Source organism: Coregonus lavaretus (genome assembly GCF_964263955.1).
Source record: "Coregonus lavaretus genome assembly, chromosome: 17".
Classification (NCBI taxonomy): domain Eukaryota; kingdom Metazoa; phylum Chordata; class Actinopteri; order Salmoniformes; family Salmonidae; genus Coregonus; species Coregonus lavaretus.
Genome location: NC_140004.1, coordinates 4,415,174 through 4,436,037, shown reverse-complemented (window position 1 = coordinate 4,436,037; position 20,864 = coordinate 4,415,174). Strand labels below are relative to the sequence as shown.

At 45.2% G+C, this 20,864-nt stretch overlaps 1 protein-coding gene across 1 annotated transcript in view; it reads right to left on the bottom strand.

Annotated features, from left to right (window-relative positions):
* The window catches only part of LOC311144768 (glutamate receptor ionotropic, delta-2-like), a gene marked incomplete at both ends in the record, with an annotated part of 582,161 nt that overhangs the window by 271,845 nt on the left and 289,452 nt on the right, over nt 1-20,864 (bottom strand). Inside the window, one exon of the mRNA XM_084180872.1 lies at nt 14,969-15,256. Within this exon, the coding sequence (XP_084036998.1) occupies nt 14,969-15,256 (288 nt within the window). The remainder of the gene's footprint in view (nt 1-14,968; nt 15,257-20,864) is intronic.

Below are 20,864 nucleotides of genomic sequence, written 5' to 3'. Positions count from 1 at the left end.
AACAGGCTAGTAATAGGGGTTGCAACAATTTTGGCGGCTAATTTTAGAAAGAAAGGGTCCAGATTGTCTAGCCCAGATGATTTGTAGGGGTCCAGATTTTGCAGCTCTTTCAGAACATCAGCTGTCTGAATTTGTGTGAAGGAGAAGAGGGGGGGCATGGGCAAGTTGCAGCGGAGGGTGCAGAGCTCGTGGCCGGGGTAGTGGTAGCCAGGTGGAAAGCATGGCCAGCCGTAGCAAAATGCTTGTTGAATTTCTCAATTATTGTAGATTTATTGGTATTGGTAGTGTTTCCTAGCCTCAGTGCAGTGGGCAGCTGGGAGGAGGTGCTCTTATTCTCCATGGACTTTACAGTGTCCCAAAACGTTTTGTATATATATATATAGACACCGTTGATAAAGATGAGCATAAATGACAGCATAAAATAAATCATTGAAATACTGAGCTTTATTATATGTTCAAAACATTTGTGGAATTGTTTTATTTTATACTAATACAATTGCTCAGAGAAAGAGATTTATTTCAATAAGTAATATATATGTTTTCTCCAAAAAGTAGGGGAAAAAAGAAAAATACACCCCTGTTTTCAGTACATTTCAATACTGTTTCCTAGCCTCAGGGCAGTGGGCAGCTGGGAGGAGGTGCTCTTATTCTCCATGGACTTTACAGTGTCCCAAAACTTTTTGTATATATATATATATATATATATAGACACCGTTGATAAAGATGAGCATAAATGACAGCATAAAATAAATCATTGAAATACTGAGCTTTATTATATGTTCAAAACATTTGTGGAATTGTTTTATTTTATACTAATACAATTGCTCAGAGAAAGAGATTTATTTCAATAAGTAATATATATGTTTTCTCCAAAAAGTAGGGGAAAAAAGAAAAATACACCCCTGTTTTCAGTACATTTCAAAACTGTTTCCTAGCCTCAGGGCAGTGGGCAGCTGGGAGGAGGTGCTCTTATTCTCCATGGACTTTACAGTGTCCCAAAACTTGTTGTATATATATATATATATATATATATAGACACCGTTGATAAAGATGAGCATAAATGACAGCATAAAATAAATCATTGAAATACTGAGCTTTATTATATGTTCAAAACATTTGTGGAATTATTTTATTTTATACTAATACAATTGCTCAGAGAAAGAGATTTATTTCAATAAGTAATACAGTGGGGAAAAAAAGTATTTAGTCAGCCACCAATTGTGCAAGTTCTCCCACTTAAAAAGATGAGAGAGGCCTGTAATTTTCATCATAGGTACACGTCAACTATGACAGACAAATTGAGATTTTTTTTTCCAGAAAGTCACATTGTAGGATTTTTAATGAATTTATTTGCAAATTATGGTGGAAAATAAGTATTTGGTCAATAACAAAAGTTTCTCAATACTTTGTTATATACCCTTTGTTGGCAATGACACAGGTCAAGTCTTCACAAGGTTTTCACACACTGTTGCTGGTATTTTGGCCCATTCCTCCATGCAGATCTCCTCTAGAGCAGTGACTTTCAACCATTATTTATCTAAAAATAATAATAATAATATCAAGTTATTTCTTTAATTTCACTTCACCAATTTTGACTATTTTGTGTATGTCCATTATATGAAATCCAAATAAAAATCCATTTAAATTACAGGTTGTAATGCAACAAAATAAGGAAAACGGCAAGGGGGATGAATACTTTTGCAAGGCACTGTACTCTGAGATGCTTGACACATATGGTCCCTGGACTCTCTGGGTCAAGCCTGTGATTGTAGCACTACCTGGACCAACAAAGCTAGCTAGCTAGAGGGTAGCTACCGGTAACTTTTAGCAACTGTGGTTAGCTGTTTCCAATGTTATTTCATGCTTGAGAGTACCTGTGATTGAGCCAGCTAGCTGCTACCATTCAGCTGTTTTTCTAACCTCATCCGAGGCATTAACGTTAGGTGGTTGGTAGCTGCTGTACTTAATTACAGCTACTGATAACAGTCTGCTGTAGCTTACAACAATTCTAATTTCTAAAGTGGAAGTTGGGAGAGTTTTATTCGGGTGGTTCAGTGAAACAATTATAGTTTATGAGGTGGAAGTTGGGAGAGTTATATATTTATTAATTTTTTTGGTGAGGGAGGCCTGCTCTCTCCTTTCCCTGATGTTCAGTTCATTTCATCCCGATCTCCTCTGCATTATTGTAGCCATCTGTTGCAGCCTGTCAACTATGCCTCTGCCTATCCCTGTTCTCTCCTCTCCGCACAGGCTACACAAACGCCCCACACCGCGTGGCTGCTGCCTCTCTAACCTGGTGGTCCCTGCACGCACCCCACACCTGGAGTTCCAGGTCTCAGGCAGCCTCTGGAACTGCCGTTCTGCTGCCAACAAAGCTGACTTCATCCCAGCCTATGCTAATCTCCAGTCCCTCGACTTCCTGGCGCTGACGGAAACATGGATTACCACTGAAAACACTGCTACTCCTACTGCTCTCTCCTCATCTGACCATGTGTTCTCGCATACCCCGAGAGCATCTGGTCAGAGGGGTGGTGGCACAGGAATCCTCATCTCTCCCAAGTGGACATTCTCAATTTTTCCCCTAACCCATCTGTCTATCTCCTCATTTGAATTCCATGCTGTCACAGTCACTAGCCCATTTAAGCTTAATATCCTTGTCATCTATCGCCCTCCAGGTTCCCTTGGAGAGTTCATCAATGAGCTTGACGCCTTGATAAGTTCCTTTCCTGAGGATGGCTCACCCCTCACAGTTTTGGGGGATTTCAACCTCCCTATGTCCACATTTGACTCATTTCTCTCTGCCTCCTTCTTTCCACTTCTCTCCTCTTTTGACCTCACCCTCTCACCGTCCCCCCCTACTCACAAGGCAGGCAATACGCTTGACCTCATCTTTACTAGATGCTGCTCTTCTACTAATCTCACTGCAACTCCCCTCCATGTCTCCGACCACTACTTTGTTTCCTTTTCTCTCTCGCTCTCCTCCCACACTACTCACTCTGCCCCTACACAGATGGTAATGCGCCGCCGCAACCTTCGCTCTCTCTCTCCCACTACTCTCTCCTCTTCCATCCTATCATCTCTTCCCTCTGCTCAATCCTTCTCCCTCCAATCTCCTGATTCTGCCTCCTCAACCCTCCTCTCCTCCCTTTCTGCATCCTTTGACTCTCTGTGTCCCCTATCCTCCCGGCCGGCTCGGTCCTCCCCTCCAGCTCCGTGGCTTGATGACTCATTGCGAGCTCACAGAACAGAGCTCCGGGCAGCGGAGCGGAAATGGAGGAAAACTAAACTCCCTGCCGACCTGGCATCTTTTCACTCCCTCCTCTCTACATTTTCTTCATCTGTTTCTGCTGCTAAGGCCACTTTCTACCACTCTAAATTCCAAGCATCTGCCTCTAACCCTAGGAAGCTCTTTGCCACATTTTCCTCCCTCCTGAATCCTCCCCCCCCCCCGCCCCCCCCTCCTCTCTCTCTGTGGATGACTTCGTCAACCACTTTGAAAAGAAGGTTGACGACATTCGATCCTCGTTTGTTAAGTCTAATGACACTGCTGGTCCTACTCACACTGCCCTACCCTATGCTTTGACTTCTTTCTCCCCTCTCTCTCCAGATAAAATCCTGCGACTTGTGACTGCAGGCCGCCCAACAACCTGCCCGCTTGACCCCATCCCCTCCTCTCTTCTCCAGACCATCTCCGGTGACCTTCTCCCCTACCTCACCTCGCTGATCAACTCATCCTTGACCGCTGGCCATGTCCCTTCCGTCTTCAAGAGAGCGAGAGTTGCTCCCCTTCTCAAGAAACCAACACTCGATCCCACTGATGTCAACAACTACAGACCAGTATCCCTTCTTTATTTTCTTTCCAAAACTATTGAGCGTGCCGTCTTTAGCCAACTCTCTTGCTATCTCTCTCAGAATGACCTTCTTGATCCAAACCAGTCAGGTTTCAGGACTGGTCATTCAACTGAGACTGCTCTTCTCTGTGTCACGGAGGCTCTCCGCACTGCTAAAGCTAACTCTCTCTCCTCTGCTCTTGTCCTTCTAGACCTGTCTGCTGCCTTTGATACTGTGAACCATCAGATCCTCCTCTCCACCCTCTCCGAGCTGGGCATCTCCGGCGCGGCTCACTCCTGGATTGCGTCCTACCTGACCGGTCGCTCCTACCAAGTGGCGTGGCGAGAAGCTGTCTCCGCACCACGTGCTCTCACCACTGGTGTCCCCCAGGGCTCAGTCCTAGGCCCTCTCCTTTTCTCCCTATACACCAAGTCACTTGGCTCTGTCATATCCTCACATGGCCTCTCCTATCATTGCTACGCTGACGATACACAACTAATCTTCTCCTTTCCCCCTTCTGATAACCAGGTGGCGAATCGCATCTCTGCATGTCTGGCAGACATATCAGTATGGATGACGGATCACCACCTCAAGCTGAACCCTGGCAAGACGGAGCTGCTCTTCCTCCCGGGGAAGGACTGCCCGTTCCATGATCTCGCCATCACGGTTGACAACTCCGCTGTGTCCTCCTCCCAGAGTGCGAAGAGCCTAGGCGTGACCCTGGACAACACCCTGTCGTTCTCCGCCAACATCAAGGTGGTGACCCGCTCCTGCAGGTTCATGCTCTACAACATTCGGAGAGTACGACCCTGCCTTACACAGGAAGCGGCACAGGTCCTAATCCAGGCACTTGTCATCTCCCGTCTGGACTACTGCAACTCGCTGTTGGCTGGCCTCCCTGCCTGTGCCATTAAACCCCTACAACTCATCCAGAATGCCGCAGCCCGTCTGGTGTTCAACCTTCCCAAGTTCTCTCACGTCACCCCCCTCCTCCGCACACTCCACTGGCTTCCAGTTGAAGCTCGCATCCGCTACAAGACCATGGTGCTTGCCTATGGAGCAGTGAGGGGAACGGCACCTCTGTACCTTCGGGCTCTGATCAGTCCCTACACCCAAACGAGGGCATTGCGTTCATCCACCTCTGGCCTGCTGGCTCCCCTTCCTCTGCGGAAGCATAGTTCCCGCTCAGCCCAGTCAAAACTGTTCGCTGCTCTGGCACCCCAATGGTGGAACAAGCTCCCTCACGACGCCAGGACAGCGGAGTCACTCACCACCTTCCGGAGGCATTTGAAACCCCACCTCTTTAAGGAATACCTGGGATAGGATAAAGTAATCCTTTGAAATTACATTCCTTGATTTATGTGCATTAGCCTTACTACTCTACGGCCCTATGTGTGTCTCAAATCACAAGTGTGTGTGTGCGTATGTGTGTGAGGGTGTGTGTGTGTGGACGTGTTTAACTATACTTGTGGGGACCAGAAGTCCCCACAAGAATAGTAAACAAACAAACATTTGACCAACTGTGGATATTTTGTTGATCCCCACAAGGTCAAATGCTATTTCTAGGGGGTTTAGGATTAAGGTTAGAATTAGTGTTAGAATTAGGTTTGGGGTTAAGAGCTAGGGTTAGGTTTAGGGTTAGGGTTAAGGTTAGGTTTTCAGGTTAAGGTTAGGGTTAGGGTTAGGGTTAGGGTTAGGGTAAGGGTTATGGTTAGGTTTAGGGTTAGGGTTAGGGGTTAGGGAAAATAGGATTTTGAATGGGACTGAATTGTGTGTCCCCACAAGGTTAGTTGTACAAGAGTGTATGTGTGTGTGTGTGTGTGTGCGTGCGTGCGTGTGCGTGTGCGTGTGTCTGTGCTATATGCCTTTATGCTATATGCTGATTGAGTGAGGTGTAGGTCTCGGGCTGCCTCCATCAATCCCAGAGTATCTGCAGCATCTCTTCTGTGGCTAATGATTTTACTACGCTTCACAACACACATACACTACAAAGAGCTCAAAAACAAACCTGGCTGCCTCGCACCATAAATCTCTCTCAAACACCTTGGAAGAGAAAGGGCTCCCTGTAAATATGAAAGACTAAGATGAGGAAGTGTTGAGTCTCACATTTGAGGCTCAGATCACAGCCACCATGAGGATGTGGTCCTATGTGGCTCAGTTGGTAGAGCATGGTGCTTACAACTCCAATGGCCATGGATTCGATTACCGCTGAGGCCACCCGTACGAAAATGTATGCACGCATGAATATAAGAGTCCCTTTGGACAGTTTGTTTTATGTTCTTTTATTTATGTGTTCAATTGTAAGTATGTTGTGATTTTAAATGTTCTGTAAGTATGTTGCGATTTTAAATGTAATAAATAATTTGATTTCATCAGACAGTGTATGTTTCGCATGTTTGTTTTTTTTGGTATATTTTTTTTAGGGGGTAGATCAGCTTTAATATTTCAGATAGATTGTAACTTCCATCAATGTAATTTTCTGCATCACTTCCAATCCCCCATATGTTTTATTTTTTTCTCGCAAATATACACTGCTCAAAAAAAGAAAGGGAACACTTAAACAACACAATGTAACTCCAAGTCAATCACACTTCTGTGAAATCAAACTGTCCACTTAGGAAGCAACACTGATTGACAATACATTCCACATGCTGTTGTGCAAATGGAATAGACAACAGGTGGAAATTATAGGCAATTAGCAAGACACCCCCAATAAAGGACTGGTTTTGCAGGTGGTGACAACAGACCACTTCTCAGTTCCTATGCTTCCTGGCTGATGTTTTGGTCACTTTTGAATGCTGGCGGTGCTTTCACTCTAGTGGTAGCATGAGACGGAGTCTACAACCCACACAAGTGGCTCAGGTAGTGCAGCTCATCCAGGATGGCACATCAATGCGAGCTGTGGCAAGAAGGTTTGCTGTGTCTGTCAGCGTATCCAGAGCATGGAGTCGCTACCAGGAGACAGGCCAGTACATCAGGAGACGTGGAGGAGGCCGTAGGAGGGCAACAACCCAGCAGCAGGACTGCTACCTCCGCCTTTGTGCAAGGAGGAGCAGGAGGAGCACTGCCAGAGCCCTGCAAAATGACCTCCAGCAGGCCACAAATGTGCATGTGTCTGCTCAAACGGTCAGAAACAGACTCCATGAGGGTGGTATGAGGGCCCGACGTCCACAGGTGGGGGTTGTGCTTACAGCCCAACACCGTGCAGGACGTTTGGCATTTGCCAGAGAACACCAAGATTGGCAAATTCGCCACTGGCGCCCTGTGCTCTTCACAGATGAAAGCAGGTTCACACTGAGCACATGTGACAGACGTGACAGAGTCTGGAGACGCCATGGAGAACGTTCTGCTGCCTGCAACATCCTCCAGCATGACCGGTTTGGCGGTGGGTCAGTCATGGTGTGGGGTGGCATTTCCTTGGGGGGCCGCACAGCCCTCCATGTGCTCGCCAGAGGTAGCCTGACTGCTATTAGGTACCGAGATGAGATCCTCAGACCCCTTGTGAGACCATATGCTGGTCCGGTTGGCCCTGGGTTCCTCCTAATGCAAGACAATGCTAGACCTCATGTGGCTGGAGTGTGTCAGCAGTTCCTGCAAGAGGAAGGCATTGATGCTATGGACTGGCCCGCCCGTTCCCCAGACCTGAATCCAATTGAGCACATCTGGGACATCATGTCTCGCTCCATCCACCAACGCCACGTTGCACCACAGACTGTCCAGGAGTTGGTGGATGCTTTAGTCCAGGTCTGGGAGGAGATCCCTCAGGAGACCATCCGCCACCTCATCAGGAGCATGCCCAGGCATTGTAGGGAGGTCATACAGGCACGTAGAGGCCACACACACTACTGAGCCTCATTTTGACTTGTTTTAAGGACATTACATCAAAGTTGGATCAGCCTGTAGTGTGGTTTTCCACTTTAATTTTGAGGGTGACTCCAAATCCAGACCTCCATGGGTTGATAAATTTGATTTCCATTGATAATTTTTGTGTGATTTTGTTGTCAGCACATTCAACTATGTAAAGAAAAAGGTTAAGATTATTTCATTCATTCAGATCTAGGATGTGTTATTTTAGTGTTCCCTTTATTTTTTTGAGCAGTGTATATATATATATATATATATATATATATATACACATACACACATACATACACACACATACACACACATATATATACATACATACATATATACATACATCCATACACACACACATATCCTTTTTTAAATTATATTTCCCTTCATTACTTTCCAATGCCACCACCCCTTCCCCAATTGGAGTAAACTAGTGAACAACAACGCTTAGGCCTCTACTTCCAGCCCATACATACTATATACATTTTATGGACACATGTTTGTAATGTTCTACAATCCATAGGTTTGGGTTGTCAAACTGGCACCATACACATGTCACCATCTAGATATGTTCTCCGTCAACATTTACTAAGATGCTTACAATAATTATAGGATAGGATGAACTTTAATGTACCGCTGTATACATAATAAACACTACACTACTGCAAGTATGTTTATATTTGTTAGACTTATCATCTCTCTCATCAAATATCAAGCTCTATAAATTGTAAAATAAAAATGGGCAGACACTGTATAGACTAGCTACCTTTGATAAATTCAAATCATTATGTAATGTTATGTAAATATTTACATTTTAGTCATTTAGCAGACGCTCTTATCCAGAGCGACTTACAGTTAGTGAGTGCATACATTTTCCATACTAAATAATAAAGAGATGGCTAAAAAGCAATATATTTTCTGCCTAATATGTTCATATAAGCACACAGTAGTCGTAGTGGACAAACTCGACCCGGAGAGATACATGTACAGCAGAAGTCCTGACTTTCAAAATCCATTGGAATTCCTGTTTTGGAAAGGGGGCTAGAGATTGGTCAGAAGTGGGGTCAATGCTAAACGAATAGGAAGGTTGCTTTGAATCCTATGGTGGTAAAAGAGACTCTGGCTACGTACCCTATTCCCTATATATTCCACTGCTTTCATCCAGGGGCCCAATAGGGTTCAAATCAAATCAAATCAAATGTATTTGCCACATGCGCCGAATACAACAGGTGTAGATATTACCGTGAATGCTTACTTACAGCCCTTAACCAACAATGCATTTATTTTTTTAATAAAAATGTTAAATAAAACAACAACAACAAGAAAGGGTTGAGAAAAAAAGAGCAGAAGTAAAATAAAATAACAGTAGGGAGGCTATATACAGGGGGGTACCGGTGCAGAGTCAATGTGTGTGGGCACCGGCTAGTTGAGGTAGTTGAGGTAATATGTACATGTGGGTAGAGTTAAAGTGACTATGCATAAATAATTAACAGAGTAGCTGCAGCGTAAAAAGATGGGGTGGGGGTGGGGGGGCAGTGCAAATAGTCCGGGTAGCCACGATTAGCTGTTCAGAAGTCTTATGGCTTGGGGGTAGAAGCTGTTGAGAAGCCTCTTGGACCTAGACTTGGCGCTCCGGTACCGCTTGCCGTGCGGTAGCAGAGAGAACAGTCTATGACAGTCTGTGGCTGGAGTCTTTGACAATTTTGAGGGTCTTCCTCTGACACCGCCTGGTATAGAGGTCCTGGATGGCAGGAAGCTTGGCCCCAGTGATGTACTGGGCTGTACGCACTACCCTCTGTAGTGCCTTGCGGTCGGAGGCCGAGCAGTTGCCATACCAGGCGGTGATGCAACCAGTCAGGATGCTCTCGATGGTGCAACTGTATAACTTTTTGAGGATCTGAGGACCCATGCCAAATCTTTTCAGTCTCCTGAGGGGGAATAGGCTTTGTCGTGCCCTCTTCACGACTGTCTTGGTGTGTTTGGACCATGATAGTTTGTTGGTGATGTGGACACCAAGGAACTTGAAGCTCTCAACCTGTTCCACTACAGCCCCGTCGATGAGAATGGGGGCGTGCTCAGTCCTCTTTTTTTCCTGTAGTCCACAATCATCTCCTTTGTCTTTGTCACGTTGAGGGAGAGGTTGTTATCCTGGCACCACACGGCCAGGTCTCTGACCTCCTCCCTATAGGCTCTGATCGTTGTCGGTGATCAGGCCTACAACTGTTGTGTCGTCGGCAAACTTAATGATGGTGTTGGAGTCATGCCTGGCCATGCAGTCATGGGTGAACATGGAGTACAGGAGGGGACTGAGCACGCACCCCTGATTGGCCCCCGTGTTGAGGATCAGCGTGGCAGATGTGTTGTTCTGGTCAAATGTAGTGCACTATATAGGGAATAGGGTGCCATTTGGGACGCAGCTTTGGGCTTCCTCTCGGCTTCCCCACCATCAACAAATATGGGCCTACTTAATCCCATCCAGTGTAGCTGTGTTATCTGCACATGTTCTCTGCTCGAGGATCTCGAAATGTGTTCCACAGTGGCTCCAGCATTCAACTGGGATTTTACCTGCATGTTCCTAACAAGAAACCATCAGCTTACATGTCCTCGAAATGAATAGCTATCATTGCACAAGCAAGGGAATAAGCCAGCGTTGATTTCACCTGTTTTCCCAGATGAGAGGCAGTAGTTGTAGCCAGCGTCGTAGCCTAATACAATTCATTTATTGGGAAATGTTCTATATACAGTTGAAGTCGGAAGTTTACATCCACCTTAGCCAAATACATTTAAACTCTATTTTTCACAATTCCTGACATATAGTCCTAGTAAAAATGCCCTGTCTTAGGTCAGTTAGGATCACCACTTTATTTTAAGAATGTGAAATGTCAGAATAATAGTAGAGAATGTTTTATTTCAGCTTTTATTTCTTTCAACACATTCCCAGTGGGTCAGAAGTTTACATACACTCAATTAGTATTTGGTAGCATTGCCTTTAAACTGTTTAACTTGGGTCAAATGTTTCGGGTAGCCTTCCACAAGATTCCCACAATAAGTTGGTTGAATTTTGGCCCATTTCTCCTGACAGAGCTGGTGTAACTGAGTCTGGTTTGTAGGCCTCCTTGCTCGCACAAGCTTTTTCAGTTCTGCCCACAAATTTTATATAGGAATGAGGTCAGGGCTTTGTGATGGCCACTCCAATACCTTGACTTTGTTGTCCTTAAGCCATTTTGCCACAACTTTGGAAGTATGCTTGGGGTCATTGTCCATTTGGAAGACCCATTTGTGACCAAGCTTTAACTTCCTGACTGATGTCTTGAGATGTTGCTTCAATATATCCACATAATTTTCCTTCCACATGATGCCATCTATTTTGTGAAGTGCACCAGTCCCTCCTGCAGCAAAGCACTCCCACAGCATGATGCTGCCACCCCCGTGCTTCACAGTTGGGATGGTGTTCTTCGGCTTGCAATCACCCTCTTTTTCCTCCAAACATAACGATGGTCATTATGGCCAAACAGTTCTATTTTTGTTCCATCAGACCAGACGACATTTCTCCAAAAATTACGATCTTTGTCCCCATGTGCAATTGCAAACCGTAGTCTCGTTTTTCTATGGCGATTTTGGAGCAGTGGCTGCTTCCTTGCTGAGCGGCCTTTCAGGTTATGTCGATATAGGACTTGTTTTACTGTGGATATAGATACTTTTATAATAATAATAATAATAATAATAATAATAATACCTGTTTCCTCCAGCATCTTCACAAGGTCCTTTGCTGTTCTGGGATTGTTTTGCACTTTTCGCACCAAAGTACGTTCATCTCTAGGAGACAGAACGCGTCTCCTTCCTGAGTGGTATGAAGGCTGCATGGTCCCATGGTGTTTATACTTGCGTACTATTGTTTGTACAAATGAACATGGTACCTTTAGGCGCTTGGCTGATTTCTTTAGATTTTCCCATGATGTCAAGCAAAGAGGCACTGAGTTTGAAGGTAGGTCTTGAAATACATCCACAGGTACACCTTCAATTGACTCAAATGATGATCAGAAGCTTCTAAAGCCATGACATCATTTTCTGGAATTTTCCAAGCTGTTTAAAGGCGCAGTCAACTTAGTGTATGTAAACTTCTGACCCACTGGAATTGTGATACAGTGAATTATAAGTGAAATAATCTGTCTGTAAACAATTGTTGTAAAAATTACTTGTGTCATGCACAAAGTAGATGTCGTAACCGACTTGCCAAAACTATAGTTTGTTAACAAGAAATTAGTGGAGTGGTCGGAAAACAAGTTTTAATGACTCCAACCTAAGTGTATGTAAACTTCCGACTTCAACTGTATGCTATCCAACTAGATTAAGTATTGAGCCCAGTAGGACAGAGGATTTGTTCCTGATTCGATAACCCCCACAGTTACCCTCCAATCACAAGGGTTATGATAGTTTGGGAATTGTATCTATTTTTTTTGTTACGCAGATCGTGTTTATTTAGCATGACAATTCCATAAGGAGTTGGTAAAGGGGGAGAAACAGACTGGAACCCAGGCTAGATAGACTGATAAACTCTGATAGGAGCAACAGCTCTGGGAACTCTTAAGCCCCAAATCCCCCGCCATACAGACACACTGAACTCCCCCAGTTTTCAGTCTTCCGACTGCACCACTAGACCTGAAAATAGGGGAGAGCGGGTAACCCAATTCAATTTACACATACACACTCTATTGTCCCCAAAGCCGTTTTTCGGAAGACGAGGCGATGTGTGAGAGAACACTATTACATCTCAAAGAGCTCGGGCTCAGAGACTGGTATGGTTAATACCTGGCAGGCCCATCTTCTGATTCACTGGTCAAACCACGTTGGGGCTTAAGGGTGGTGAGTGGGGTGGGCAGCCGCAGAGCTTCATTATAGCACTACACTACAACACAGTGCAACTGGCAGTGAGACCCAAAATGCCTCCGCTGGCTGGTCTGCTGGGAGCCACACTTATTTAGCCAGCCCTGATACTTTTAACATGCTGCAGTGGACCATGGGATATGGGCTCCATAGGGACATACATGGAGAATGGAGACAATGCCACACACAAGACAGACTCACATACACATCCAGTGATAAACATAATCTCTGTCTGCCTGACTCTTTCTCTCATGCACAAACACACACAAAGGCTCTCTCTCTCTCTCTCTCTCTCTGTCTTTCTCTCTCTCACATACAGTACACAAACAATCCAGTATAACGAAGGTTGATGGAGATGGTGGGAAACATTTACAATGTTGATGCATTAACTATGGGCCTCCAGAATGCAGGGCTCCAGAGTTCAGGCCTTTATCCATTAGCTTGCTAATGTCTGCCATGCTGCGAGTCTATCAGATCTCCATCCCATACAGTGAGGGAAAAAAGTATTTGATCCCCTGCTGATTTTGTACGTTTGCCCACTGACAAAGACATGATCAGTCTATCATTTTAATGGTAGGTTTATTTGAACAGTGAGAGACAGAATAACAACAACAAACAATCCAGAAAAACGCATGTCAAAAATGTTTTAAATTGATTTGAATTTTAATGAGGGAAATAAGTATTTGACCCCTCTGCAAAACATGACTTAGTACTTGGTGGCAAAACCCTTGTTGGCAATCACAGAGGTCAGACGTTTCTTGTAGTTGGCCACCAGGTTTGCACACATCTCAGTAGGGATTTTGTTCCACTCCTCTTTGCAGATCTTCTCCAAGTCATTAAAGTTTTGAGGCTGACGTTTGTCAACTCGAACCTTCAGCTCCCTCCAAAGATTTTCTATGGGATTAAGGTCTGGAGACTGGCTAGGCCACTCCAGGACCTTAATATGCTTCTTCTTGAGCCACTCCTTTATTGCCTTGGCCGTGTGTTTTGGGTCATTGTCACGCTGGAATACCCATCCACGACCCATTTTCAATGCCCTGGCTGAGGGAAGGAGGTTCTCACCCAAGATTTGACGGTACATGGCCCCGTCCATCGTCCCTTTGATGCGGTGAAGTTGTCCTGTCCCCTTAGCAGAAAAACACCCCCAAAGCATAATGTTTCCAGCTCCATGTTTGACGGTGGGGATGGTGTTCTTGAGGTCATAGGCAGCATTCCTCCTCCTCCAAACACGGTGAGTTGAGTTGATGCCAAAGAGCTCGATTTTGGTCTCATCTGACCACAACACTTTCACCCAGTTCTCCTCTGAATCATTCAGATGTTCATTGGCAAACTTCAGACGGCCCTGTATATGTGCTTTCTTAAGCAGGGGGATCTTGCAGGCGCTGCAGGATTTCAGTCCTTCACGGCGTAGTGTGATATCAATTGTTTTCTTGGTGACTATGGTCCCAGCTGCCATGAGATCATTGACAAGATCCTCCCGTGTAGTTCTGGGCTGATTCCTCACCGTTCTCATGATCATTGCAACTCCACGAGGTGAGAACTTGCATGGCGCCCCAGGCCGAGGGAGATTGACAGTTCTTTTGTGTTTCTTCCATTTGCGAATATTCGTACCAACTGTTGTCACCTTCTCACCAAGCTGCTTGGCGATGGTCTTGTAGCCCATTCCAGCCTTGTGTAAGTCTACAATCTGGACCCTGACATCCTTGGAGAGCTATTTGGTCTTGGCCATGGTGGAGAGTTTGGAATCTGATTGATTGATTGCTTCTGTGGACAGGTGTCTTTTATACAGGTAACAAGCTGAGATTAGGAGCACTTTAAGAGTGTGCTCCTAATCTCAGCTTGTTACCTGTATAAAAGTATACCTGGGAGCCAGAAATCTTTCTGATTGAGAGGGGGTCAAATATTATTTCCCTCATTAAAATGCAAATCAATTTATAACATTTTTGACATGCGTTTTTCTGGATTTTGTTGTTGTTATTCTGTCTCTCACTGTTATTCAAATTATAGACTGATCATTTCTTTGACAGTGGGCAAACTTACAAAATCAGGGGATCAAATACTTTTTTCCATCACTGTATCTTCATAAATAATTGAATGCCTCCCTATGGATGTCAACTACAGTACCCCCCCCCCCCCACCACCACCACACTCCCTAATCTCTGCAACCCACTTCCCATCAAACCTGGTTTTACATACTATTAATAATATTTTAAATCTTTGAGCGTTTGCTTTACCCTGCCAAGAGTGCCAAGTGGGTGGGGTTTGCATTTTCGGGACCGTTCTATTGGTTTCATTGCAAAAGGCGACTTCATTAAAGCCCAGATCTAGTATTTCATATGATTTCAAATAGTATTTGAACCCAGGTCTGCTTCCCCCACTTCCCCTGACACGGCCTTACCGTATTCCTGGTCGTAGAAGATGATGAACTTCTGCCAGCTGTACTCGCTGACCACTTGGAGGATGACGTCATTGAGGTAGACGGGCGGGCGCACAAAGAGGGTGTAGTCGTCCTGGCGGGCACGGGTGGTGATGAGGGGGCAGCTGGAGCGAGGGGTCCCGGCAGGGGCACGCTGGATGAAGAGGTGCGGGATGTGCATGGCGTCCGCCAGCGACTGCAGGGAGCCCGCCGACATACAGCCGATAGAGGTGACCAGCGCCAGGATCCCCCTGTTCATCAACTCACAGGCTGCACAGAGGGTGAGAGGTGGTGGGACAGGGAGGGAGGGAAAGGGAGAAGGGGATAGAGAGAGAGAGAAAGAGAAAGAGAGCAAATTATTTAAAGTTCTCAAACTGAGTACAAATTAATTTTTACAAATGAATACAAATTAAATAACTAATATATAGTTGTTGCATAAGTATTCACCTCCTTTGTTGAGGCAAGCCTAAATTAGTTCAGGAGTCAAATTTGTCTTAACAAATGAAGTAATAAGTTACGTGGACTCACTCCATGTGAAATAATAGGGGTTGACATGATTTTTGAATGACTACCCCTTCCTCTGTCCCCCATACATACAACATCTGTAAGGTCCCTCAGTCATGCATTGAATTTCAAGCACAGATTCAACTTCAAAGACCAAGGAGCTTTTTGAAAGCCTCATAAAGAAGGGCAGTGATTTATATAAATGGGTAACATTAATAAATTAGACATTGACTATCTCTTTAAGCATAGTCAAGTTAATAATTATGCTGTGGATGATGTATTAAACCACCCAGACACATCAAAGATACAGTCGTTCTTCTGAACTGAGCAGCAGGACAGGAAGGAAACTGCTCAGGGATGTTACCTCCCTGCTCTGGGAGGCCATTTGTGATTTTAAAACAGCTACGAAGTTCAATGGCTATGATGGAAGAAAACTGAGGATGGATCAACAACGTATGCAACAAGGCACTAAAGTAATACTGCAAAAACAAAATGCCAAAGGAATACACTTTGGGCCTAAAAGCAAAGCCTTTTGTTTGGGGCAAATCCATCACATAGTAACTGCCTCCTTATTTTCAAGCATGGTGGTGGCTGCATCATGTTATATGCTTGACATCGGCAAAGACTGGGGAGTGTTTCAGGATAAAAATAAACGGGATGGAGCTAAACACAGGCAAAATCGTAGAGGAAAACCTGCTTCAGTCTGCTTTACACTGGGAGAGGAATTCACCTTTCAGCAAGACAGTAAGCTACAACACAAGGCCAAATCTACACTGGAGTTGCTTACCAAGAAGACAGTGAATTCTTACTGAGTGGCCAAGTTACAGTTTTGACTTAAATCTGCTTGAAATCTAAAGCAAGACTTGAAAATTGCTGTCTAGCCATGATCACCAACATCTTGACAGAGCTTGAAGAATTTTGAAAACAATAATGGGCAAATATTGTGCAATCCAGGTGTACAAAGCTCTTAGAGACTTACACAAGAAGACTCAACAAACAAACAAAGCTGTAATCACTGCCAAAGGTGTTTCTAACATGTATTGACTCAGGGGGGTGAATACTTATCTAATGAAGATATATTAGTGTTTTATTTTTCATTAATGTAACAGAGTATTTTAAGTAATGTAATAAAAATTACATTTGATGTAATTTACCAAACATTACAATGAAATCCATTATAATCCCACTTTGTAACAATAAAATGTGAATAAATCCAAGGGGGGTGAATACTTATGATAGGCACTGTATTTACTGAATGTCTTCTTTCATCATTTTAATTACCATACTGAAACAGTGTGAATATCATTACTTCCACTTCATTTAGCGATTCCTTCAAAAGCAATATTTTTAGACTGTGTGAATACTGTGGCAATGACACACAACCAGGCAATGAATTACTGGAACACAGACTAGCACAACCGGAGTACCTACGTACGATGTATGTATGTACGCACATACCCACAGAAACACACAAACACAAATGGGCACGTCGCACACACACACCCACACCCACAATTAAACACCCACCCACCCAAAAACACACAATGACAAACACCCACTCCCACACCGACATCCACCAGTTCACACACACAATTAAACACCGACACATAATCAAGCATCTGTGACAACACCAGTGTCCCTGTGCATCATCAGAGCCTCCTCTCATCTCAAAGGAAGACACCCCCCCCCCCCCCCCCCACCGCCTGCCTGTCTGCCCCTTAGTCCCCTGCACTGGCTCACACCGCTGGTTTTCTTGTCGCAAATGTGGGAAGGTGAAACATGGAGTGGCGAGGGGCGCTGTGATGCAGAGTAATTTGCCAACTCTGGCAAAAAAATGTAAGTGTCAAATAAGGGCGTGTTGGAATAGAGGAGGCAGGAACAATGCTGCTGAGAAAGGCAGAATGAAAACAGGAGTAAGGAGGACAGAGAGAGAGAAAGAACAAAAACTCCAAAGCACAGCTCTGCCAATGGGAGAGCAGCTATGTGCCACAGGAGTTTACTGGGCTCTTCAATATCATCACTACCACACACACAAACCAGACATGAACACACACATCTCCCTCTGTCTACTCCTGTTTCTCTCTCTCTGAGGTGGTCAAAACACATATATATTTTTGTATTCTTAAACTTAAGAGTTGAAGGCTGCACTTTTTAACTCAGTTTTTGAATAATTAATCAATCTTGCAATATATAATTATATATAAAACAGACTGTGGCTTTTTCAGCATTAAATTAGTAATGACATCAATGACACATCATTTTCTAATTTAAAGGGGCAATCTGTGATTGGTATCCATTTTTCGACTTTTAAATAAATGATATAATGACTAGAAAATTTCCATTAATGCTTTAAAAAGTATGTCTTTTATGAATAAAATGCAGTCTTGTTTTAAGGTGAATAAGCCTGTCTAACAGAGTTAGCTAACAAGATTCCATTCAACATGTAGGGTGGTCATGCAACTGCCGTCATTTAGCATCATCATGGCTTTGGTGGTGGATCCTTATGGTTAGCCAGGCTAATTCGCACATATTAAGTCACTTTGGAGAATTACACTGAACAAAAATATTAACGCAACATGTAAAGTGTTGGTCCCATGTATCATGAGCTGATATAAAAGATCCCAGAAATGTTCCTTACACACAAAAAGCTTATTTCTCTCAAATGTTTACATCCTGTTAGTGAGCATTTCTCCTTTGCCAAGATAATCCATCCACCTGACAGGTGTGGCATATCAAGAAGCTGATGAAAAAGCATGATCATTACACAGGTGCACCTTTTGCTGGGGACAATAAAAGGCCACTCTAAAACGTGCAATTTTGTCACACAACACAATGCCACAGATGTCTCAAGTTTTGAGGGAGAATGCAATTGGCATGCTGACTGCAGGAATATCCACCAGAGCTGTCCACCATGATGATGCGTTTTGCATCATATGATGCATTCTGCATCATCATGATGATGTGGCAAATAACACTTTGCTTCTTGAAAGTCCAATCTCTTAAAAACTTGACTGCTGAAATGCAAAACATTTTGGGACTATATCAACAGTAGAGTAATGAAAAAAATACCAAAATATAGTTTTTGAGTGGATTTTGTCTTTAACCGCGGCTTGGCGCAACCACTTCATTGCATATTGTATTGTATTTACCAGGTAGGTAACAAATAGGAACACGTTTAAAGATGTACTGTGTGATCTTAAGAACAACAAATTCATAAGATATTGTACAAATTGGATTTGTAACATATCACACAAATTGCCAAATTTGTATTATATTATATGAAGTGCAAAATGGATGATGTAGTTCACAATTGGATGACGTAGTACACAAAAAACGGGACACGTTTTGGCTCGTGAGCACCACTTTCAAAACTACAGGCTGAAATTATACAAAAGTTTGAGAGTGCATTTTTATGGTTGCAATGCACAACACACAACCCCTTTAAATCGTGACTCCGAGTCCCAGGAGTATTATTGGCAGTTACAGTTTTTTTTTTTATCGCTTTGGTACTATTTTCACAAGTACAGTATGTGGAAAAAATTTCACAACTCTTAGTACAAAACTCAAAACAGATCATCAAAAAGTTGACTAAGTAAAACACACAAAATCACACATTACACCAAACCAAGTCACGGATCCCCCCTGTACTGCTGCTCATTCCGTTCACCAGTTCCAGAGGCCTACGTCACCGGCTTTCTAGGCGTCACTGACATGGATCATTCCCACCAACCCCGGACTGTCTGCACACCTGGTTCCTATTCCCCCTGAATAGTATGTGTATATATGTGCCCTCTGTTCCCCATTGTCCTTGTCGATTATTGTCCCATGTCTCTCCAGACTCGGCAGCGGCATGGTCAGCATGCTGGCAACCATCCTGCGGTTGGAGGGGAAAGTGCAGTCCCTCCAGTCTCCAGCACTGGTTCCGGCACCAGCCCCCACACCACCACTACCTGCCTCCATTCCATCTGAGCCGGTCTGTGGAATACCCCATTCCCTCCCGGAGCGCTTTGATGGCGCGCCAGCGAGATGCAAGGGATTCCTTCTGCAATGCGACCTGTACCTCTCTCGCTACACCGAGGCTGTCTCCGGGAGAGACAGGGATGTCACAGTCATCTCGGCACTGACCGGACGGGCCCTGGACTGGGGTGCCGCGATTTGGGAAATGGGCGGACCCGAGGTCGAGTCCTATGAGCGCTTCAACCTCCTCTTCCGCTCAGTGTTTGATCATCCTGTGGGGGGCCAAGATGGGGGTGAGCTTCTACTCCGACTACACCAGGGATCTTGGACCGCCTCGAAGTTCCGGACCATCGTGGCCTCCATCGGATGGAACGAGTCTGCTCTGATCACCGTGTTCCGCAGCGGACTGCAGGAGGAGGCTCTTTTTACGCACGTCTTCCGGCACTACGGGATCCCGGAGACCGTGGTCCTCAGTTCACCTCACGCGTATGGAAAGCGTTCATGGAACACCTGTGGGTCACGTCAGTCTCACCTCTGGGTACCATCCTCAAGCTAATGGGCAGGTAAAGAGGGTCAATCAGGAAGTGGTTAGGTTCCTGAGGTGTTACTGTCAGGACCGGCCGGGGGAGTGGGCAGATTTTCTACCTTGGGCTGAGTACGCACAGAATTCCCTCCGCCACTCCTCCACTAACCTCACTCCTTTCCAGTGCGTGATGGGGTATCAGCCGGCCCTGGCACCTTGGCATCCGAGCCAGACCGAGGACCCTGCGGTGGACTAGTGGTTTCGACACGCTGAGGAGATCTGGAACGCTGCGCACACTCGTCTCCAGCGGGCCGTGCGTCGGCACAAGGAACAGGCCGACCGCCACCGCAGTGAGGTGCCTGTTTTCTCTCCAGGCGACTGGGTCTGGCTCTCCACCAGGAACCTGCCCCTCCGCTTGCCCTGCTGGAAGCTAAGCCCGCAGTTTGTGGGGCCGTTTAAAGTCCTGAGGAGGGTTAATGAGGTAACGTACCATTTGTAACTCCCTGCTGATTACCACATTAACCCAACTTTTCATGTGTCTCTCCTCAGGCCAGTGGTACCTGGTCCCCTCGCTGAGGCTGGACCCAGTGGCGCCCCGCCTCCTCCTCTGGACACCGAGGGTGGTCCGGCGTACTCGGTCCGTGAAGTCCTGGATTCGAGGCGTCGGGCGGGGCATTTCCAGTACCTCATCGACTGGGAGGGGTAAGGCCCAGAGGAGCGGTGCTGGGTTCCTGCGGTGGACATCCTGGACGCTTTGCTGACCAGGGATTTTCACCGTCACCGCCTTGACCGACCTGCACTGCGTCCCTGTGGTCGTCCCTGAGGCCGGTGTCGTCCCGCTGATTGTGTAGCGTGTCGGGGGGGGGTACTGTCACGGATCCCCCTGGTACTGCT